Raw genomic sequence first — 25,389 nt, 5'->3', positions numbered from 1 at the left:
TATATATATATCATAGTTGGAAACTCTTATTAAAAACTAATAATTGCATAACTTTAATGTATATTAATAGTCGATCTCTTCTATTAAGATTAATGTTTGTTAATACAAAGTGACAACAAATTTAGTCCCTATAAATACCGTTCATTTTAAAAGTTAAATATTCACGTGAGTAAAATATCTTCCCCTGGCGCAAGTTGCTAACCCAACATCTGAAAGCCAACAAATAAGTTATTAATAATATATTTAAAATTTAGTCTGGAATGAAAATACAAGAATTGAGAAAAACTCATATAGAAATATATACAAAATGTTATAATGTTATAGAGTGTTAAATCTACACATTGACAGTATAAAAATGTATATACAATTAACACATCTTTTACAGTTTATTTGGATTATTTTTTTCAAAAAGTCAATGAGGATTGAAAATGAATTGTGGATGATACAATAACAGTGGAAAAATATTTTATACTGTTAGTATATACATTTTTTCTCTATGTTATATTTGAAGACAATTATACTTATATATTTTTTTGTACTATCATTTATAAATGAATGTTGATTAGAGTTAACAAAATTAATATGTTATCATGATTTTCTTGGTTCATAAACTCTATCTCTGCACTCCAAATATGATGTGATTTTGGGTAAGTCTCCACACCCCTTTTCTGGTTTGTGAACCTTCATTAATTACTATTAATTAAGACCATTAAATTTTTTGGGTGGAAATTAGTGGAAGGATGACATATGGTACCGGTCATCACAATAGCATAAATAAATAACACAACGGGGCAAAATAATGTTTTTTTTTCTCATTTCAGTTTTTGACTCCTAACTAAACAGTAAACACCTGTATCAGCTGACTTATACTATTTCCCCACCCTATAAGACTAGTAATTTCATTTGTCAAGGTCTTATTATGTTCACACTACAATTACATAAAATTCAGCCTTCTACCATAATTTCTTGAAAAAATTATACAAAAGTTCAACCATTTTGGTGGTTCGACACTTCCAACCCACCAATTTATCTTCATCTAGCATTCTTTTTCTTAAACCACCTCACTCAAATTTTCAAAGTTTAGCTTACTATGATACAAAACAAAGAATCTACTCTTAAATTGCGATCTCATCTACCCCATCCAATTCCAACCTCAACCCCATACATTTATCTAGATCAAAATCCAAATTTATTTCACTTATCACACGCTTCAATAAATAAATAAAATATGTTCCACGTGTCGCCCACCAATTCATTACCGACGGAGATTTAAAGCCATTCATATTTGGACACGTTTGTAGACCAGAGTTGAAGGTATTGTCAACTCAAGAGAGAGAAGGGATAGAGAGATAGCACCAACCAAATAAGTAGCCAACCAATAAAATAAAAGAACCTTTTTCCAAAAAACTATGTCTTAAAGACTTGAAGTATTCACATTCAACTTCATATATAAAAGGCCACAATAATCAACTTAGTGTACAAATTTAACACCATAGTCTTAACTTTCTTCCAAACATGAAGTGGACTAGAGGTCACACCATAGGCCGTGGCTCAACGGCCACCGTCTCCACCGCCGCCACCTCTATCGACATCTTTGCTGTCAAGTCAACAAAACTATTTAGTTCGGAGCCTTTGCAGAGAGAACAAAAAATTCTATCTTCTCTATGCTCACCGTATATAGTTACTTTTAAAGGGTGTGATATTACAATGGAGAACAACATGCTTATGTACAATCTATTCATGGAGTACATGCCATTTGGCACGCTTATTAAGGCAACTCAACGGCACGGTGGCCGGCTCAATGAGCCATTGCTTGCTTGCTACACAAGGCAAGTTCTACAAGGGATAGAGTATTTGCATTCAAAAGGGTTGGTGCATTGTGACATCAAGGGTGCCAATATCTTGATTAGTGAAGATGGGGTGGCCAAAGTTGGTGACTTTGGATGCGCTAAAAGTGTCAATGATGATGCCAAAGCCATGTCAATCAGTGGTACGCCGATGTTTATGGCACCGGAGGTGGCGCGTGGCGAAGAACAAGGCTATCCTAGTGATATTTGGTCACTTGGGTGTACTATGATTGAAATGGCTATTGGTGATTCACCATGGCCTAATGTGGCAGACCCTTTTTCAGTGCTTTACCATATTGCATATTCCAATGAGGTGCCTGAGATTCCAAGTTTTCTATCTGAGGAAGCAAAGCATTTCATAGGGAAGTGTCTTAGAAGGAATCCACAAGAGAGGTGGACAGCTAGTCAACTCTTGAAACACCCATTTCTTGTTGAATTCAATTCCAATGCAAAGCAAATTGAGGAACATAATTCAAGTTCCCCAACAAGTGTTCTTGAGCAAGGCTTTTGGAATTGTGTGGAGGAACCAGGATGTGTTGGCAATTTGATTCACATGACATGTTTTGAGAATTCCCCTGCTGCTAGGGTCAGAAGTTTAGCTATGTGTTCAGGGGAGCCCTGTTTGGCATGGCATGATGATGAAAATTGGATAACAACCAGAGGGAATGAGACTATGGATGAAGTTCAAGCATTTGAAAATTGTGGGTCAGAGACAGCATCATCATCTAGTGATGTTTTGGCTCTTGATGAGTTGGTAAAAAGCAATGTCAGTGGTAGAATTAGTGGTCAATTTTGTAAGGGTCACAAATGTAGGGATGGTAGTAGTGTTGTTGTTAGTAATCTCAATTTTGAGAGAGGCGTTGATAAGATGCTACCACTCACTTCAACATTGGATATTTTATAATTCAATTACTTATTCAGAACATTATTTTTTCCCATTGTGTTAAAACGTCATCAACACATCAACCTTATAGAAAAGTTTCTTGTAAATGCAAGAAGAAGAATTAACCATTTATGAATTTTCACGACATTTTATACTCCCACCAACCATATTCTTTAGTTAAAAAGTTTTGACAGTTCATGTCTAGTTGCCTTATACAACCACAGACAAAACCCCAGTAATGTTTGTTGGGTATGTTTGGTGCCCTTTGGTGAATTGACTTTTTTCCTTCGGCTAAGAAAGAAAACAAAGAAAGCAGGTCCCAATGAGTCACCTCAATTTAAACCTTCAACCTCTTCTATTATTTGCATTAGTTGATTCCAATGGACATTAAGCATAGTGGACCAACTTTAGAGCAATATCTTTCGCTGTCCTCTCTTTGTGGCTTTGCTTTGTACTTCCCCACTTTTCAAGGACGCCCTTTATGGATAAATGGTAGGTATAATAGTAAAGCTAAAAGAGTTCCAAATTTATTTTATAACCATTCATATATATTGACAAACTATTCCACTAAATATGTTATTTTCTCCAAGTAAAATTCCAAAACCCACCAAGATGGTTATAAAGTTGTAAAATTATGGACTTATGAAATTCCATATTCTGAATCAAACCTGTATGGCATAATAGGCCCCATGTTTTAAAAGCAAAGCGAATATTCAGCAAATATTATGCTAGCTGGTTTTTTTGACAATTCATAGCATTAGACATTTGGTGAAATAGTTATTAGACATCTATTTTGTTTCCTCACACCTCTCACCTAGATAATAGAATCTAAATGTCATTGTGCATAAAACTAAATGAGTCATTGGTTAGTAAAAAGTATATTGTATACAAATATAAAATGATATATTTATAGTGTTATATGTAAAATTGATCCCAAGCTAAATAGTTTTCAAAGAACAGGACAAGTTGAAAGACATTGGAGTTTGGTCAACCTCCACTATGTTGGGTTATCTTATATGAAAATTCAGAGGCCAGAACAAAGTCAACCTAAAAACAAATTAAACTTAATCTTCTATGGCCGTAGATTAGTTGGTCCACTACAAACTTTCAAAGAAACTTTGGTTAACAAGACATGGCTTCTTCAAACATTCCAAATCCTAAATCCTTAGTTTATTGCCAAGTAGCACTCCCTCTATTGATGCCTATCCACAATATCCCCATAAAGCTTCTATAACATTATTTTGGTGCCTTCTAAGCTCATGCACACATCATCTCAAGTCTAGTTTTTTTTAATCTAAGTTTGATTATTTTATAAAGTCGGTTAAGTGTTATTTCTCACATATTCTAAGGTTTTCGATTATTTGACGTGTACCAGAAAGGTTATGAAATAGAAAATGGGAGAACAAGTGAACAACTAGATTCTGGAAGTATAATTGACCGTTGTTGCCATAAAAAGAACGTACTCAGTCAAATAATAATATTTTTTTGGTGCAGAGTCAAATATGTATTTGTTAAAAGCAAAACAGGTTTAACTTTTTAAAAAACAATCTAATCTTTAATGGTGTAAACTGTACCGTTTGAATTCTTGTGTAGGAAATCCATCACTCTATTGATTGAGAAAGTCCATGCCTATACCCGAAAATAACAACCGGTTTAAAAGAAAAAATGGCTTAAGAAAAAGTGTAAAAGTAACTTCCAAGTCATATCCGATTATTCGTATAAAATTGAATACTTTAAACTTCTTTTACATTATATTCTTTTCTTTCGATTTTTTATAAGAGTTTAATAAGTATACAATTTAAAAATATATAGATTAATATGAAATTAATATATTATTTATCAATCATTTGTAGAAGACTAAATGTTTCCATCTGTATATTACAATTATATGATTCTTTAAAAGACAAATTTATTATCTAATTATAAAGTTGTGTTTTGATTATTACTATAAGAAATATATTGCTTTGTTGGATGGGGTTATCTCTTCCTCTAATTTTCTGTTGTTTTCTCTCATTGATTTTCTTATATATTTGTTTTCTCTGTATGATTTTATTTCTATTTTAATAAAACTTTCACTTATAAAAAAACAACAATGAAACATAAGGTATTTTTGTTTACTCATTAAAAACCGTTTGCAATACAATTTTAATATAAATTTGGAATTAAAATTCTGAAAAAAATGTGTTCAAAAACCCATTTAAATTTTGTAAAGAGTTGTTTGCCTTTACCAAAAAATTAAAACAGGAAAACGTGTTTGAATATAAGAATAAAAATCAATATCTCCTCCTGCTAACTAAAATACACCTTTAACTGTATAGGAATTAAATTCCCCTATATTTATTTTTGTTGGGCTTGAAACAAAAAAAAAAACCCATCTCACTTGTAATTATACTTTAAGATGATAATTTCCTATAAGAATATTTTATCACGAAAGGCTACAAATATAGGGAATCAACATGCACTCGAGACCCATTCGGCCATTCTTAAGTAATTTTATTGGCTGAGATTTGAGGGTTATAGTTACCCGTGAATATGTCAAAATCTAAACGTTGAATTGCAAAAAATATAGGGAATAAGACTCAAACACTTTGCTGAAAATTTCCACATATACTAGTACTAGGATAGTTGGGAAAACAAAAATATTAGAAACCTATTTTGATCTCTCAAAATTTATATATATACAAATTGATTCAAAGAAATTTAAAAATTCTAAAATGTCCCAAAAAATATCAAATATTTTTCAAATTAGTTAATAACTGTTTTGATTCACACTCACAATGTTCCTATGTGAAATGTTTTTTTAGAGTATTGGTGCCCATCAAAAATTTTAAAGACCAAAGTATATATCCATTCAAACAAAAAAAACAAAACATGAAAGAGGCTACTTCTATACCTTTATTTGCGAATGATACAAGCATGACGTCTTGTTGTTACTGTCGATGACGTTGTTCATGTCTTTGTCTCTCTTTTTTGGGCTTTTGGTTCAACTATGGGCTTATCAAAACCATATAAAGAGGGGGAATTAGAATTAGACTTCCATTAAAGTGAACTGTCCATTTTGCATGATAATCAAAAAGTACCAGTAGCAGTAACATCTAGAGAGACAATAAACTAAATCAACTTGATATTTCTTTGAAAGTTGATTCATTATTTAGCTTAAGAAACTTGTTTTATGAACTAAATGAGTTAAATTTGAACTGAAAATTGAGCTCGTTAAATAAACGAGTCGAACTTAAGTTGGATACAGTTCAACTCGCTAGGTTCATGAGTTGGCTCGATATATATATTTATATAAACTATTTTTTATGTTTATTATGATTTATGCATTATTTTTATATTTATTGGTTTATATATATATATATAAAGAAAGTTATATTTATATGTATAAACAATATTTCTTTAAAAATAATTAATGATTTAAGTTAATAAGCCAATTCGAACTGAGCAAACAGTTTGCAAACTTTAATCGAGTTGAACCTGAGCTAAAAAACTCATATCAAGCTCGAATCAAGTTTCGAGCTGAACCAATCCTACCAAACTGAACTGAGTTGAACTCTGATTCAACTTAGTTCAGCTCATTTCCAACCCTAATAACATTTATTAGTTATTAGATATAACGTGGTTAAGGAATGGCTACAAATCTAATATCAGCTTATAGCTTAGTTAGGCAAGAAAGCAATTTAATATTTTTTTTGTAAACTGAGCATACCAAAGTTGGGCATAGAGCCAATATATGTACTTATGTAGCATGAGTCCTCCAAAATTGGAAATGTATATGTGACGGTCAATTACAACAAACCTAGAAAAGTTGGGTACTCAACCCAGTTAAGATATAAATACTTCAAAAAACAAAGGGAAATATAATTTTTAATGACACATTTATCCTTTTAATTACAATAAAATTACATTTTGTTATTAAAAACAAATGGATAAACCAACAAAACATTGATCTAGTGGTGTAAGACTCCACTGAATCTCCAAGGTCGATGATTCAATTTCTAGGAGGACACTTGTTGGAAGGGACAACTACAAACCCCCAAAGAGATTAACTTTTTACCTAAAAATATAAAAAAATACCCTTAGTAGTACCAAACAAATGAAGAGGATCATTGTTCAAAAACTTCATCATTTTAGATTGGGAATTGAGAAATCAAAATCATCAACTATTATATATTTTTAATTTAAAGGTATGCACCAATATTATAAGTATAAGATAGTTTATCCATATTCTTTTACTTGTATAATATGTTATTGAAAATAATTTTACAACCATCTTTATATGCTAAATGTTTATCAAATTTGTAAATGTTAATAACTTTCAAATTAAGATTGATTTTATGTTTTATATTCTAAAATGCTAGTAACTTATTTCTTCCGAAAATAATATTTATGTCAATATTTTGACAAATATAAGAGTTGGAAAAAAATTCGACGCTATGCGTGCCATCAGCATCGAGCGAGCATGCAACAAACACTCATGCTATTTAGCTTTAGGCCACCAAATAGGTTAGGTCGCCCCATTAAAATTTGTATATTGTCAGTACGTCATTCATCATTAATTTATATTTATTTGTATTAAAGTATAAAAAACACCAACATTATCAATGCATATATATTAAATCTTTTGAATTTTGTGGGTCATAAAATAAGATAGCAATATGAACTCCTTATCTCACACTTCATGTACTACTTACTTTTTCAATATATTTTATCATTCATAGCACCAATGAGCTTCCAAAGTGCCATAACAACATTGGCAATAAGCAACATCACAAACTTAGCCTTAACATGATCTCTGATATAGTCTATATGCGTTTAAAAAAGTAGCCTATTTTAATCAATTAATCGACTTTTTAACTCACACTAGTCCCACTCTATTACTCTCCAGTCTCCATCCATTACAAATATTCAATCAGCTTTTCACTTCATAATCTTGTAATTGAGCTTTGTCTAAAACACTTCTAGAATGAAGAGAGCATAGTAATGTAATATATGTTCATTAGTTCATGATTTGTATATATTGAACTTCATATAGCTGCTTAATTAACATTATCCATAAACAACCATGACTTAGATTATTATTTAACCATTAAGGTAAGGACATTATTACAGAATGACATTAAGAGTCAAGCGAATAACAGAGCGAGAAGTTGAAGCATCATAGAAAGATGTCTCCAATGAAGCAAAACCCCTTGCAAAGCGAAATTTGCCAGTGCCAGAAACAATAGAAAGTTCTCTATAATTCTCACGTTGACGGCTAATACCTTGAATCTCAATGGTGCTGCCACTGTATTCCAAATTGTTGAATACAACTGAGAGAATAACATTCACATTAGACCCATCTAATGCAGAAGCTGTAAGAATACCTTGTGCCCTTCCAACTTGGGTAGAGGATACACTAGGACTTAAGTGGACAGGGTCATCAACTACAAATATTGTACCAAATGTGATGTAGGACCATACTTTTCCTTTTAATCCAATCACTGTTGCAACTGTTGCATTAGGCCCTGTTGTCACATCATGTAGATAGAACACCAAAGTTGTTTCACTTTGATTAGGCCTAGGCAATGGATCATTACCATTTGATTCAGATACCAAGATGGTTATGATCAAGAGAAATGTTGTGAAGGACGTGAATTTGGTTGATGGTGCCATTTTTTGTGTTATATTAGAGAGAGATCAGAAAGACAAGAAATATTAGATGAATTTGGTTTGTTAAAGTATATGGTTGCAATTTATAGTAGTTATTGGGGCAGGAATTACGGTTTAAAGCAATTAGTTTAATAATTTCTTAAACGTTATTGACCATTTTTGGGTTACAAGATTTTGTGTGATGTATCATGTGAGTACTAATAACGTAACAGAAGTTAAAATTTTACGAAGTTCTACTTAAAATATATTATATATATAAAAAAAAAGAGGTAAAGGTAAGAGAAAATTGTGAGTCTAAAAGGGAGTTACTAAAATGGGCGCAAAAAAAACATTGAAAAAAAGTTGGCATTTTCTTCTTGCTTTGTGCTGCCGCCATTTACTACTTAGCTGTTTATGAATTTGTAATGATGAATACTTTGTTTTATTCAACAATCCGAGGAAAATCTTGTTTGGTTAAGGTTGTAGACGTGAGATGGACTAGATCATACTTTATACTCAACATCTACCACATGAAATGTGCTAGAGCCTTGAGCTTTCATGTAGCGTTACATATAATTAGGGATATGTGTTAGAGTGGGTACACGTTATAAGTCGTTTAGGAAAGAAAATTAAAATAGGCTAAATTCAATTAACTAGTAAGTACCACCTTAAAAAAAAAAAATATTTCTTAAATTAAGAACGAGGGGAGTAAATGTTAAAGGGAAAGAATTTAATTAACAATTATATTAGAATATATAAAAAAAATGTGGTTATCTAAAATATATTGAGCCCAAGCTCAAACATGAGTCAGCTGGCCGGAAGTGGAGGTGGTGCACCTGCGTGAAAACTTTGTTTCTATGAGTCCTCACTCACTACAAAACATTTTTGTACTTCTTTTCACATAATTTGTTTTATAATAACCATTCATGGTTACTTTTGTTTTTAATGATATATATCTACTCTTCTCATGAGAAATAATATCTCACTTGATATTTGATTATCAGTTAACCTAATTATACTTTTATCGAAATAATTGTTCCTTGAACTTAAAATATGTCTAAATCACACATTACGCCAATTATTATTTTTACTAATTAAAAAACTGTGCATGTAATTTACTGGTACTGTTAAAATATTTGTAAAGTATAAATATAGAATATATAAAAACATATGAAAATCCCATTATTTTCCCATTTTCATGGCCAACTCACCACCTCCAATCAGCTGAGGCCAGTGGTGGAGGATGGAAGGGACAGGTGGAGGCAGCTGTCCCCCTGAATTTTTTATTATAACAAATTATTTATCTTTTATTCTCTTACGGAAATATATATGTTATTTCACAAAATGTGTCGCTTCATGTGTCAGTTACTTTAGCCATAAAAATATTTAATTATTAAACTTTTAAATTATAAAATGTGACACATAGAGTGACATACTTTTTGGAGCATATGTATTCCCTTTACCTACACCTAAATGATGTCTTTATGGAGATACAAGTTGAAACTCACATATTTCTTTAATTTGTAGCTTCATAAATAAATATAATACAACTTGTGAGGTCCTTCTAAAATTATATATAATAGATCAAATTCTCTTACACGTTGATATTGTTTATAATAATATGACTTTGTTTGAGTTCATAATAATTTTCTGTTTTATGAAAGAGATTATGTATGTATTGATAATATATACCCTAATAATACTTATAAGTAATTTAATATTGATAATATATATATATATATATTTTTTGTCCAAAAATTCTATTCTATGAGTTTTAATGAAAATGAATATTAATTTGAGATGTCAATGTCAACTTTTTATTCTTGGTGTTAGCCATTAATATTTAAAAATATTTTCTATCATAAGTTATATATTATATTATCAAAATTATTCGTATTATTTTATTTATTATGATTCAACCACTACATAAATATCACTTTGGGTATGACCAACTAAACAAAATTACATAATAAGATATAAGATGAATTTCTTACTGACAACATAGTAATTTATATTGAAAAAATAGTTGAAAATTTTATTGATCCATGATATATGTTTATTTATATTTTTGTTGAAGATTCGCCATTGGCTGACGCCATAACTAGGAACAACGCCACCTGAAGTGGTTGTCACTTGCCACCATCTCAAAATCTTAGAAGTTAATCGCCAAATTTTTTCACACCGGCTCAACGGGTCTTTTTTTTCTCCTTATGTATGTTGGTGAAGAAAAATAATAATTAGAAAGGGATGAATCCTTTTGCTTGTCTAGGCATAGGTAAATCTGTTATGTATGAAAACTGAGTGTAATGTCTCAAAATTAACCTAAGGTAATAATCATCCATTTCAGTATAAAATCTACTTGCCATTATCAATGACAGATTAAAATCCAACCAAATTACCTATTCAATAATAATAACTGTAAGCTGCTTTAAGTATAGGAATTTATACTCAATCCACAGAATCTCTCAGCTCTTAATAGAATAACTGTGCCTCATTCTCTAAATAAACATGTGAGCACTCCAACGGAAGCAGCAAGAACAAAGGAAAAAATTATACTAGATTTTGCTATAGAAGCTTTTGTAAATGTTTTAGACTTCAAATATTCTTTCTATTATTAAGATGCAGAGAGCTCTGCTCAATGGCTTACAATTGGCTCTGAAGATTCTGATTATCGGCAAGAAGACGATCATATTCCATAAGCAACCCTTCTGACTGCTTTCTAAGAGCCTCTACTTCAGTTTCCAAGGCCATAGCCTTACTTCCTTTCGTCTCGCATGCAGATTCCAGTTCCTTAACTTTGGCCTTCAATGTGGCAATTTCTTCAGTCAATGCTTTATGCTCTTCTGAATTGCCATTTTTACCATCCTCAAAACTTCGGCTTTGTTTCTTAACAGCTTCCATGGTCTTCCTCAGTAAACGAAGCTCTCTTATGTAATGGTGCAATCTATCTATCATCAGAGCGAGGAACAGCACAAATCCTGCACATAGTTATATGAGAAGAATCCAACTGTGCATAAGGACGAATAAAAATGAAAAACGCCAACATAGACTAACAATCTTGACATATCTAATGCCTAAATTACCCACCACCCCACGAGAGAAGAGAAACAGAAAAACAGACCTGCATATATCTGGGAATTTCGCAAATAGAAACCTTAAAGAAGAAAAATATACAAAAATAGCGACAAAAAAAAATATGCAATGTAAAAAAAGAATACACAAACCAGAAATAAATAAGTATATTACAGAATTCTACCCTCTAAAGCAACCAGTGGGATTTCACCATAAACTAACCTGTAAAAGCAACAACTATAAGAACAAACTTCAAATCAATTAGCAAGGTCAGTGCGAGGTTACTAGCATATTAGATCTTACTGAAAAGAGTATGTTGCAAATAATTTTAAAAGTGGGGGTGCAAATAAAAATAACCGATCAAGTATTACTGGCAAGGAAACAAAAAATGCAAATAGAACTCATGGATATCATGAGGTGATCTTGCGAGAGATGCCAACACCATATCTTCCACCAAAACATTTGGTACTCACTCTTATCATTGCAAACAAAAGTGCTTGTATCACAGCTCCAGAGTATCATAGTTGTCAGCAAATCATCAACCAGATATATACTTTAAAAGCATTATTGAATAATGAAAAGGCTAAAAATACTCTTTTGGTCCTTTATCTTACTTTTATGATTCAATTTGGCCCTCTAACAAAAAGGTGTCAATTTGGTCCTCTATCTTTTTATTTTTTTAATGTTTATCAATTCTACAATTCCATCATAACAGGGTTAAATTTTCATCGGAATATACGAAATGGTTGTTGGAGATTCCTTCCTAGTCACCAAAATATTGGTTTTCCATTGGAACTTAGAGACATTTTGTGATTAGGATGATAAAGATGGAGAAATTATGAAAATCATAAAGATGGAGATAAGAGGGAAAAGAAGCGACAGAAAGAGAGGTTGCACAAAATATTCAATTTTTGGTGTAAAACCTAGTTTTTGGTGTACGGAAGGGAATCTCCGACGAGAATCTGGTATATTCCATTGTGTGATCATTTAACCCACAAAGGTTTACAATGGAAGAGGCCTATTACCAAGGAGACAAATATTTTTCAACTCAACAACTCTTAAAATTTCAAAACAATCAATTATGTGTTCGAACTGATTGCCCTAGACCATTTCAGTGGCACCAGCTGCATTTCATATGTCCAAAACCCCAGGATCAAATCCAACTCATAAGACATTCTCAACCATTCCCACCCAAAACAAAAACTTAATTTTACAAAGCTCTCAAACAAGATGCCCAATACTGAATCAGTCGACGTTATTGGTTAAACCAGATACCAAGTGAGTAAAGCCTGCTTGAAGCATTCATCATGTGATGTAAACCAGGCCATATTAGAGACCAAAAAGCATAGAAAATAAAGCTTCTATATATCAGTGAAAACCATAATTGGCAAGCTATGAAGAAGAAAATAAAAACACTTTTGTCAACTCATACATATAACAGGTTTCACTTTCATTATGTATCACATCAATGCAGACGCAGTGAAACTCTGAAAGTTGGCACAACGCTCACAATTACTTGATCCACAAATCAATCAATAACTAAGATTATCATTGTTTCCTAATACCTAGTCCTTCCAAAAAAACTTCCTTTCCCTACAATTAACAAAAACAATAAAAAATCAAATAATTCAATGACTGAATCAATCTAAACAGAAACCCTAGAAAAGGAAAAAAGGTAATTCAAAATAAAAGCAACAATTTTGAACGACGAATGATGATGAAGGAGGAAAAATAAAAGATACCCATAAGAGAAGCTTCAAGGATGTGATTGGATATAAGAACTTGATCGGTGGGGTTAAGTGTTCCGGCCTCAACGGTGCGTTGCTGGATCTTGGCGATGCTGTAGAGGCTGGATGAAAGGACCACCACCAAGGTGGCACCCACGGTGGTTACAACGATGGGGCCTCGACCTCGCTTCAACCGATCCAATGAAATGATAACTAGCTTCCTGAGTGGGGTTTTGAAAAGAAGGGTCAGAATTAGAAGCATTTCGCCGAAAATTGCAGAGTAGAGTAGCTGCAACATCTTCGAAATCCTCAATCTATAATGTCTCCGAAAGGTGAGTAGAGAAGAGAAGAAGAGTGTCGGTTTTACTGTATGTGTTGCTTCGGTAAAGGCGTGCTTCTTTGCTTTAGTGACAAGTGTTTCGATTCTCTATTTCTATTTTCCGAACCTCATTGTTTTATCTTAGTATTTTGTTGATTCAGAAAGAAGAAGAAAAACCAGTTATTTAGTTATTTAATTACATTGTAAAAAAAGAATTTAGGAGGTTTGGAGTTTTCAAATCTTCCCGGGCCTAACTAAAAAATAAAATATAATATAAGAAAAGTTTTTCTCATCACTTATTAAGAAAGTTATATGTTGGGTCAAACTCAAAATTTAACGTAATGAAAAACTAATTCTTAACATTCATGTTATAAAAAGCAGATCTAATGTATTTGAATTCAATAATCATGGTGTCTTAACGATTTTCCTATCATAGTCATTCTAATATTCATGCATCGATTTAGCTAAAGCATTATAATCATTTATTTATATTGTTTTTTTAAGGATAATGATAATTAAAATTAATAGTACATGATGGACTAACAAAGTATTTGTTTTGTTTTTGCCATCTGTAATATTTAATATATGTAGTTTTCATATGAATAATAAAATCATATGACATAAATCAATAGAAAATTGTACTCGACGCTAGTTACATTTCCCATCGTGATATGTACCCGCTCTAATTAAAAGTAAAATACATTATTCTCCCCATTATACATTATGAGTCACATTTACATTGTATCTTTCAGCACTAAGATCCATAAATTTGAGTCAAATAGAGTGTAATGTCTATAAAATGATAGTATAAAAATTTATATAAAGTAAGTGTGTTATTTACCATTTATTTGTATTAACTTTTTTAATAGTCAATGATTATTGAAAATGAATAATAGATGATATAGTAACAGTGTAAAAAACTCATACACAGTATATTTTTTCTCTTTAAAATATGCTTAAAATAATTCTGATATGCGAACAATATTGATACATAGATTATTAATTAGTAACTGATAAAAAAATATTTCCTTATATTATGAGATAATTTATCTTTTTGAAAGTCTTTCTTTTTCTTTTATAATATATTTTAAAATAAAAAATTCTCGAATGAAGGAAAATAAGATACGTGTCGGACACTAAGGGGATCTAAGGAGATAAATATGCTATTCTCTTAGTAATTACTAATAAAATATGAACTCAAATACAAAAAATAATAGTTAAATTAAACAAAAAAAATGAGAGAACTGGGATGGGGCAGAATTAATAAACTCGGCCCTTTGATTTCTAACACAATCAACTTGATTGAAAGGGCCTTAGGTGGTGCTAACTTCAACCCTTCAACCATCTTTACCTTCTACGGATGGGTATTAACTGTCCCTAATGATATCTTATTTCATGTCCCAAACCAATCATATATTAACAAATGGATAAAGTAAAAAATTTAAAAGCAAAATATAATAAAATACAGCACTCTGATTGGTTTGGGATGTGAAGTGAGACACCGTTTGTGACAGGTGATCTCCATCCTACATTCTACACTACACTGCAATCTAACACCTCATTCAACTCGAATGGAGATCCTTTGTTCTTAGTTGTATCCTCACTAATTACAATATGTCATTTAATTAAATAAAGAATCATAAAAGCATAATTATGTTAGTTAGTGTGATTTGATTAGATAAAGACAGAAAGAGACATGGTTTCTTGGGACAGGTGATCTCTCTTCCATTCAACCCTAACATCAATGGTTATTCGAGCTCTTGATGCCAAAGCTCTTCTACTAGTCATGTCAGCTCCATACAAACAAATGCTGAAGTGTCTTTTTTTGAAGAATGAATTGCACACAGGAGTTATAACTGAAGGGGTGTTGAATTTTACTCATAACTTAGTTATCCTCATTGTTCTTCTAAAGGGTACTAAGAACCCACTGTTGAAGGGGTATTTCCTTGTTGTGGCAACTTTGGCTTTGGTTATTCAAGGTTCTGGTTGCACAAGACCTTCAACAGCCCTAGATTTAAAAGAAAGGAAGATCAGAACTATAGGGAAGGAATTGTTTCAAGAAGGATCCCACAATCTATCAGGTTTCATTCTAAAGTAATTGCAAAGGATGGGAATCAATTATCCTAGAAATAAGTTATTCTTAAAGATAATACAATTCCAAATTCAACAACAACAATAAGGGATAAAATACTACATTACAATGTACCATATGAAGTATTAACTTCTCTAATGACCAGTTGGTAGGAGAACTAGTAAGGTGAGAAGATGTTCATAACTTACAACAAATTTTGAATAGAGAAGGTGTATTCTCCGTGAAGACCATCCAATATGGGAGGAAAATTGTTCCTTCTTAAATCGGAAGGAAATGAGGATGTTCGTCAGTTCTTTAGTCATGAAGATAAGTGGTGGAAATCGATTTTCAAGGAAATCAACAAATGGAATACCTCGATTCGTTCCTTGGAAAGGCTGGTCAAGATTAAATGTCTGGGGGTTCCGGTTCATGCTTGGTCGGAGGATTTCTTTAGAACTGTTATGAAGAATATGGGTGAACTCATTAGGATTGACGATGATACTAAAAACGTGGAAAGATTGGATTTTGCTAGATGTCTCCTGGCTACTTCTTTTATGAACCACATCGACTTCACCCAAAGAATTCTTATTGAAGATTTGGAATGGGAGATAAGAATGCTTGAAGATGCTTCCCCTAACACGAGTCAGTCTCGACATAAGGTAAGGATGACCATAGAAGACATCATGTCTTCAACTTCTGCTGATTCGGAAGATGGGGAATGGTGGCCGGATTGTGTAAACGGTGGTTTGGAGACATCTTCGTCAGTTGGTGATGATGATGACGTGGCCTTAGGTCTAGGTCCTCCGTACAAGGGACAAAATGTCTCTTTTGGGGGAAGTAAAAAAGAGTCTATGGGGGTAGGATGAAAACCACCAGCCGTCAACTCTTGTGCGGTGGGTTCAGTGGAAGAAGAAGAAACTATCACGAAAAAGGCAACTTGGCTCTCTGGTGATGGGAAAGTGCCTGACTTTTTGAAATTACAGGAGATTGAAAGTGGTAAAAGTGGAGAAAAAGAGGCGATCGTGTGGTAGAGAGAAAGGTGTAGGAAGGGAAAAGGCTCTTTTCACATTGACCTAATAAACATTGGGCCTAAAATGCCTTCTAGGTCCACTAAGGGGTTAAATAAAAATTCTTTTAATTCTTTGAAGCCCCTTTGCCCAACTCGGTTTTGTAGTAAAGATGATGAGCATGTGACCATTTGTGACAATGCTACTTCCCACTTAGTGCATCACGTGGATAAAAGTGATTTAGGCCCTCAATCAAGTTTTTTTTATGGAAAAAATATTGGAGAGAAATCTGGATTGGGCCTCCCTATTATTTATCCTATTGTTAGTGATCTTATTTCCATAACTTATATTGAATTAAATGAAGCTGGAGTATGACAAGTTGTTGCACCATTGTCCACGTTGGCCTTAAATGACAAAGGAAGGAATAAAAAAATAAATGTTCAAAGGCTCTTTTAAATATGCATAATCATTTTTTTGCATCTATAAGGCCAAGAGGTGGTAGGAAGTCTAAGAGGAAGCTTTCAAAAAGGAAGGAAAAAACGTGTGTGGTCTTAGTGTGTCCATTGAGACAAAAACTTCCTCAAAAATTTTGCATTCTCCTCTTGGAGATATTGATATTGTTCCAAATTCTCTATCGGGTGAAGATGAAGAGCTCAAAAGTGGTGGCAAAAATGCTTTGAAAATGTGGGAATTAAGCAAACGCTTGGGAGTTTCGTTTGAATGGGAGGACAAGGTGATTATCAAGAGAATTGAGGACTTGGAGGAAAAGGAAAGGATTGGTTTTATTAATTCTAACTAGGGGGATCGTGAAGGTAATCAATGCATTGTCTCTCTTTAAATGTGAGGGGGTTGGGGAGTAGTTTAAAGAAAAGAGGTGTTAAGTAGTTAATTAGAAAAATGATGTGGATTTTATTGGTATTAAATAAACAAAGTTTGAAGATTGCAATTTGAATCTTCTAGTGATTGTGACTGGGATTTCATCCCATCAGTTGGGAGATCTGGCGGTATTCTAAGCATTTGGGACGAAAATAAGTTTCAAAAAATTGATTCTTATTCTAGTTCTGGTTTTTTGGCTACTTTGTGAACTTGGCTGGATAGTCAGGTAATTTGTTGTTTGGTTAATGTTTATTCACCTTGTCTTTTGAATCAAAAAATTCATCTCTGGGAGGATCTCTTGCATTTGAAACTTAGTTTGGGATATATAATTTGATGTTGCTTTGATGATTTCAATTATATTAGAGGTGAGTCTGAAAGGAGGGGAATTGTTGGTGGAAGATGTAATAGGGATATCCGTTTGTTTAATAAGTGGATTAGGGGGATGGAGTTGGTGGATATGTCTCTAATTGGGATAAATTTTACTTGGTACCAATCGGGTAGTGGAGTTATGAGCATGCTTAATAGATTTCTCATATCGACGAGGTGGTTTGTGAAGTGGCCAGACACAACTCAATGGACTATGAATAGAGAATTTTATGATCATTGCCTGATCGTCCTTAGGCAAAGAAAGGTGGAGAAATGATTGATTCCTTTCCGGTTCAACAATTGTTGGCTTAGGCATCCTAGCTTTGCAAATGTGGTCTCTAATTCTTGGAGTGAAGTCACTTGCTGTGGGTGGAAAGCTTTTATTGTGAAGGAGAAATTAAAAGTTTTGAAGGAAAGAATTAAGGTATGGAATAAGGAATCTTTTGGGTGCTTAGATTCCAAGTTGGGGCAATATTTTATTGCTATTCAGGAGCTGGATATAATTGGAGAAAATTCAATTTTGTCTTCTGATCAACTTTCTTCACTTAAAAAGCTAACAGCTGATTGGTGGGAAACTACAAATATGAAGGATAACTTGTTGAGGCAAAAATCTAGATGTAAATGGCTGAAGGAGGGGGACGTCAACACTAGTTACATCCATGCTTATATCAATAATAGGAGGCGAAGGAACCAAATTAGAGGTATTTGGATTAATGATGTGTGGTATGAGAATGATTTGGCCATGAGAAGGGAGATTACAAATTACTTCAAAAAAAAAATCTATGGGATCCATGGTGAAGTCGAAATTGGATGGTGTTCAATTTCCGACTCTGAATGATAATCAACGATCTTCTTTAGATGTTGCTTTCTCGGATGAGGAAATTAGATTGGCAGTTTGGAGTTGTTCTGGTGATAAGAGTCCGAGGTTAGATGGTTTTAATTTCATATTCTTCCAAGAATTTTGGGAAGTTGTTAAAACGGACATTATTCTCTTTATCCAAGAATTCCATGTTAATGGTAAACTCCCAAAATGTTTGAATTCTTCTTTCATTGCTTTGATTCCAAAAATAAAATGTCCAAACAAAATCTAGGACTATATGCCGATTTCTCTAGTTGGGTCTTTGTACAAAATCATTGCAAAGATTTTGGCAGCTAGACTTACATGTGTTATGAGCTCTTTAATTTTTCCTTCTCAGTCGACTTTTATTCACGGTAGATATATTCTGGATGCTCCTATGATTATTAATGAAGTTATCCATTCTGCTAATAAGGATATGGATGGTGGTTTTTTGTTCAAAGTTGATTTTGAGAAAGCTTATGACTCAGTGGATTGGACTTTTATAGACTTCATGGTTAACTGCTTTTGTTTTTCGGTAAAGTGGAGGTTAATGGTAGTCCAACGGGCTATTTCTCGACCTCTATATCTGTTTTGGTTAATTGTAGTCCATCGAGCTATTTTTCTGTCTCCAGAGGTCTTCAACAGGGAGACCCAATGGCACCATTCTTGTTTCTTATGGTGGAAGAGGGTTTTGTAGGGTTGGTTAGACATGCTAGGTCTATTGGTGCTTTGGAGGGTTACAAGATTGGTAGAGATGGTGTAGAAGTTTGTGATCTTGAATTTGTTGATGATACTATTATTGTGTGCAAACCTTCTCATAAAAATCTTCTTTGCTTGAAGACAATTCTTAGACGCTTTGAGTTAGCTTCAGGTTTGAAGGTTAATTCCAATAAGAGCTCTCTTTATGGTATAAATGTGTCAGAAACCATTATGTCAGGTGCATCGAACTTCTTATTTTGTAAGATTGGCTCATTTCCCTTCACTTATTTGGGTGTTCTTGTTGGGGCAAATCCGAGGAGGATTGCTACTTGGCAACGCATGACTGAGATTATTTCAAAGCAGCTAGTCCCTTGGAAATGCAAACATGTCTCATTTGGAGGTGGTAAATGTATTGCTTAGGTGGCTTGGGATGTGGTTTGTAAATCTAAGGAGTTAGGTGGTCTAGGGGTTAAGGATCTTCTCCATTTCAATCATGCTTTGTTGGGGAAATGGAGATGGTGTAGGCTTCAAGATAATGATGTTTTTTGGGTGAAGGTTATTAACTCAAAATATGGTTTTGATTGGTCTATGCCAAGGATTGCTTTTGCTTCGAGGTGGTGGAAGGACTTACCAAAAGTGGGCTCTCTAACGGGGTCACAGGTGGGTGGTTTGATGAAAATGTTTGGAAGGAAATCGCTATCGGTCTTCATACTCTTTTCTGACATGATATTTGAGTGGGTAATCAGAATCTTAAGATGGTCTACGCTAGATTATTTTGTCTTGCTTCAAACCAACATGCTTGGGTGGGGGATAACGACTATGGGAGGATAATGTTTGGTGCTGGGAAATTCCTTGGAGGAGAAGTCTATTTGGAAGAGAGGAATCCATGGCTCAAAATCTGTATGACTTGATTCATCATCATTCTTGTAAAAAAGATGTCCTTGATAGTTGGATATGGGGACTAGATAGCTCGGGTGACTATGTGGTTAAAACTACATATCTAGCTCAATTGAATCATCAACAATCACTTACAAGTAAAGAGCTTAAGAATTGTTGGATTAATTGTGTTCCTTCAAATATTTCTTGTTTTGTTTGGAAACTCATAAGAAGAAGGCTCCCAACAAATGATGAATTATTTAATAGGAATGTTATTGTGAGAGTGGATGACATGGTTTGCAAGTTATGTAATAATCATGTTGAATCTATTGATCACTTATTCATATCATTTGAATTTGCTTGAAGTGTTTGTAAGGGCTTTTATTCTTGGTTACAAATAAATGTTGTAACTACCTCTTCAATTTTGGAGTCCTTTAAGCATTATGAATCCTTGAGAAGTGGTAAATGTGCAAAATTGTTGTCGTGGTTTGATCTGTGTGGCTGATGAGAAATGAAGTGATTTTCTTGAAGAAGACGTTGAGTTATGTGGACCTTATTGATCTAATTCAAACTAGATCATGGATTTGGTTCACTTCTTTTGTATCTCAAAATTCTTTATCTTTTGCAAGTTGGTGAATGGATCCCAAAACTTGTATAGTATTTTGTACTACAAAGTTGACGTCTTGATCTCATTTATATTGGGTGGGCACCCTTTATACTCGTTTTAATACAAATTTAAATTATCGGAAAAAAAGAACCTGGCTAATGCATTTGGATGGGCCTATATGAACAACAAGTATAATACTTGGGAGCAATTTTATGTCTATTGGGTATGTCCTTCTTAGGAGCAACCTTAGCTGCTTTGGTCTACTAGTCTCTATTTGTTTCTTCAGCCAAGTAGAAGAAAGCTTGAGAGAGCACAATTTTATTAGTCAAGTTACTATATGTTACTTAATGTCACAGATTATTGCCTTTCTTACACCTTCTTCTGCCCCCTTTTCCCTTGTTAACCTTTTAGGAGTGTGTATGATGCATGATAAATGTGTGGTTAGTAAGAGTGAGATAAATGGATAAAATGGATGGGGGAATGAAATTAATATTTTTTTTGGACTTGATTTTCTTTAAGATGAACCTAAGTGCTTGAAGCATCTGTATTTAGTAAGAGAAGCAAGTGAAGATTATCTTATTTTATAAGAAACTAATGAAGATTAAATCACAAGGGAAAATGGGAAAGGAAAAATATCACGTTGAAGTGAAAACATGCTTATTACTCAGGAAATTCAAAGTTCAGCAAACTCTCTCATTATTCCCTAATAATCTCATAACCACAAACCTTAATTCATTACAATGTAGTGATATACTGCAATAATTCAAAGAGCAATGGGGAGGTAAAATCCACCAGTGCTATTGCATAGATAGAATACAAAATCTGAGATTTGATGTATTCAGTAAATGATAAATAAAAAAGTGACAAGTTTTGAAGTTGTTAAGGGGAACTTTCTTCAGCAGGTACAGGAACATAAGATCTCAAAACTAAGCACATTTGTAGAAGCTGCACTGGAGTACAGAGAAAACAGTGATGGTTTGAGATCCTAGTCCAGTACAAGTGGGTGCAATAGTGTGATCATGATACATGACCATGGTCACTGATGAGCTTCAATGAAAGCTCATCAATAAAATTTCCTTTCTCACTGTAACATATATCCAATGGTAGTTATGCATGAGGAAGCTCCTAAAATCTGCATGGTTAGCTCCTTATCCACCAAATTAACAGCTTGTTTAGTATAAGATACTGCTGCATCCTGTTTATATAGCACAAAAATGCCAAATCAAATTAGGTCCACACAACTAATTTATATCACTAATAAAGTAACAAGTTATATAAGTAATAGCAGCACCAAAATAGATGCAGTGGCAAAGGATATTATTATACAACATTCACTCTCAGATAAATTAAGCACCGGTAGATAACTGCACTACATGAAGCTCCATATTTATGGACACGGACAATAGGCATCACAATCTGCAGCTTAAAGCCCACCATGGTTTCTAATTAGAGAAACTTCAAATTTGCACCCTTAATTTTTTTAATATCATATGTCATTGTGTCCTCACTAATTGGAGTCTTCAGTACTAAAGAATATTAGTTTCTCAAAGTTACATGCTTAGGGCTAAATCATTTTGATTAGTCTCACGTGCAAAAAGGTGAGAAAACATATTGATGTCTTAAAAGTATTAAATACTAATCCAACCTAATTCTAGTTTAAGGAGCAAAACACCCCTTTGAATATAAAGTATAAAGATTTCATTTTAAAATAGGTCTCAATTTCTAAACTGGTTATCATCCTATCTCATAATTTATATTACTCTATCTACTAACTTAGGATTGATCAAGAAAATCAAATTTCCTAATTGTTTTTTGACACATGCAGTAACAAAAAATTGTGACACAGGTGATGTTATTATCAATTGACAATTAAGTACACCTTTAGCTATTAAGTTATATTATATGAATGGGCCAATAATCAGTAGCAAATGTGTCATAGTCAATAAAGGTACCAGCATCAGAAGATGCCCTGATAATATTATATACAGCTGGCATCATGTAATTAGAGAGAATCACTTTCCAATTTCCCATAGAGTGATGTTGAGGGTTTGTTTTCTTCTGCTATATATTCCATATTCTAACTACTAATATTCGCTGCAGGTCTAGAGCATGTTATTCTATTTGCTAATTTGATTGTTAATCAATTGGTCTTTAAGAATTCAAATCTTCAAAACAACATTAGTCAATGACCTTTAGGTATGTAGTTGGAAATGGGGTTACGATCCTCTCCATTAATAAAAAGAAAAGTACATCAAAAGTGACGGAAAAAAGTAATAACATTTCTCTCATTGAAACTAAGTACAAATCAACAATTTCTCTCTCCATTAATATAGATAAGCCTCATTCTTCGAATTCATCTCTAGATTTGTTTACTTTATGTCTGTAGCAAATAAATTCACTGAATTTTTAAAAGATACTTTATTTTATATATAAATCATCTTTGATCTGAACACTGCAAAGACCTCGACCAAAATTGATTTGAATCGTGATTATCATATGAATTTATTAAAATAAAAATGAAACTTTTTACCAATTTTATAAGATGGAAAGAGATCGGTGCAAGCCAAACTAATATAACCCATAACCTAACTTTTGGATTTGGCATATGAAGAAGAATATTCATGTGTTGATCATATGAAAAAAAAAAGTATAAAAACACCAAAAGAAATAGCTATTTGATTCCATAATCTCTAATGGGCTTGTACCAAAATCTTATTCGAGAATTAAACTTTGATCCTATATATAAATCCAGAAAAACAGGTAATTAATGTTATCGTTAAAGACACTAATTTGATGCGGCTTCTGATTGATACAATGGATAACAAAACCTTACCAGAAAATTGTAACAAGTAATAACTAACAACAGATCGATTAATTAGGAGCTGATCTTCATAAAGTCTTTATATTATTCAAAGGTGGAGCCTTAAGATATTCTTTAATTATTCATTATAGTTCCAACATTGCACTATGACATATCCAAGTACTGATATATAAAGAAACATTGCAAGATACATGTAAGGATGAAGCATATAAGATAGCAATATATAAAGAAATGAATGAATAAGCGTACGTACCATTGATCTCAGATTTTGAAGTGGATGAAAGAGGAGCAGCCAGGTTTATTACTACATCCATAAAGGGTTTGGTCACAATAGTCTCTGGCTGCTCCTCTTCGAAGTGAAGTAGGGATTAAAGCTTAAATAATCATAGTCAGAAATATAAAAGGAAAAAAGAAAAAGAAGAACCTACAATGTTCGTTGAACCTGGACGCAAAAGACTGAGGTATAAGTACGTAGGAACATTGTGGTTCTAGGTACATATCATGGTTCTAGGAGCATTTGTAAAAAAAGATTTTGCATATGCAGACCACACAGCATCTGCTTAACGTTTTCTTTTTATGGAAAATAATAAAATAAATATAAAGTAATAAAGTATGGAACATCATCATCGCTAACAATGCATTATTTCCTTAATATATGCAAAAAAACTGTATAAATAAATACCTCACATATATATTTTATTTTCCTTAAATGAGTTTTAGGGTTTCAGTGTTGTGGATGAATAAAATTTCATCTAGGAGATAGTTTTATCATATTATGGATGTTCCCTTGTAAAACAAAATTAGCTCTCATGTATTATCTTTTATGTAAGTGAAACAGAAATCTTCTATACACATTATATTTATGTCAATATCTTTGCCATTAATAAAGAGTAGTCACATTATTCTGTTCTCTGATTAATTGCCACTAGTATCAAACAGTTTAAGCAGGCTTATGGACAAAACTGGTGAACCTAACCAATGTATTTGTACGTTGTTAATAATTTTTAATGAATTTCTAGATATTTTAATTATTCTTGTAAGGTTCAACAACCAATATCTAGTATATGTGGGAGCCTCTCGAGTCTCGTGAACCCATTCTTCTATATACATATATATAGTTACAGGAATTAAGAGAATAAATTTCATTAATAAACTAATTACATGTACCTGTACTTGGAATCAGTGTTGTTAAAACTATTTCATACCGGACAGTTTAATCGGTAAATCAGTCACAATATTGTTACAGACAATAATTATATCAATTATGTAATCATACTAGTTAAAACTGGTTATACTGACAATTTTTTATTTAAAATTAATTTTTTAATGAAAATAAAAAAATTAGTTTTTCATTGATTTGTCAACATTAATATCAATATTATATATATATATATATATATATAATTTTATCGGCGTACAATTTAATTAATGAACCACCGGTTGAACCACTATAACCAATTTAATACCGAATACTGAATTAATAGTAGAGTTTCGAGAATAAATTCCATTGATAAAGTAAATTCTTATAAAACATTTTTAACTAAGGTAACGACTGGCCTAGGAAAGACATGAAAATGCAGAATCTAAAATCAATTACAAGCTACTTGCATAGCTTATGGCACTCTGGGTCTATTCAAGCTTTTATGATCACTTTTAGAACTTGAACTGTGTTGCCCCAGGTAACCTACTTTAATATTACCCCAATCTCCACTAATATATAAAGGCAAAACATTATGTAATTTTCACTAT

The 25,389-nt window shown here is 32.7% G+C and overlaps 3 protein-coding genes and 1 long non-coding RNA gene across 4 annotated transcripts; 1 reads left to right on the top strand and 3 right to left on the bottom strand.

The window, feature by feature from the left end:
- Nucleotides 1,450-2,778, top strand: LOC109353399 (mitogen-activated protein kinase kinase kinase A-like). Its single transcript, XM_019595653.1, has one exon. It carries the CDS (start codon nucleotides 1,516-1,518, stop codon nucleotides 2,749-2,751), a length of 1,236 nt encoding a protein of 411 aa, XP_019451198.1. The 5' UTR covers nucleotides 1,450-1,515; the 3' UTR covers nucleotides 2,752-2,778.
- LOC109353754 (dirigent protein 2-like) lies at nucleotides 7,709-8,442 on the bottom strand. The gene has a single exon (XM_019596123.1). It carries the CDS (start codon nucleotides 8,383-8,385, stop codon nucleotides 7,837-7,839), a length of 549 nt encoding a protein of 182 aa, XP_019451668.1. The 5' UTR covers nucleotides 8,386-8,442; the 3' UTR covers nucleotides 7,709-7,836.
- On the bottom strand, nucleotides 10,741-13,589 carry LOC109355223 (B-cell receptor-associated protein 31-like). Its single transcript, XM_019598249.1, has 2 exons — nucleotides 13,176-13,589; nucleotides 10,741-11,339 (listed from the first exon to the last, which is right to left on the bottom strand). The coding sequence occupies exons 1-2, from the start codon at nucleotides 13,456-13,458 to the stop codon at nucleotides 11,005-11,007; spliced, it is 618 nt and encodes a 205-aa protein (XP_019453794.1). The 5' UTR covers nucleotides 13,459-13,589; the 3' UTR covers nucleotides 10,741-11,004.
- On the bottom strand, nucleotides 21,499-24,219 carry LOC109355224. Its single transcript, XR_002108638.1, has 2 exons — nucleotides 23,894-24,219; nucleotides 21,499-22,014 (listed from the first exon to the last, which is right to left on the bottom strand). It is a non-coding gene; the product is annotated as an uncharacterized LOC109355224 (long non-coding RNA).

Source organism: Lupinus angustifolius, chromosome LG08, assembly GCF_001865875.1.
Source record: "Lupinus angustifolius cultivar Tanjil chromosome LG08, LupAngTanjil_v1.0, whole genome shotgun sequence".
Lineage (NCBI taxonomy): Eukaryota > Viridiplantae > Streptophyta > Magnoliopsida > Fabales > Fabaceae > Lupinus > Lupinus angustifolius.
Note: the sequence above shows the minus strand (reverse complement) of the source record. Positions and strands in the feature narration are given on the sequence as shown.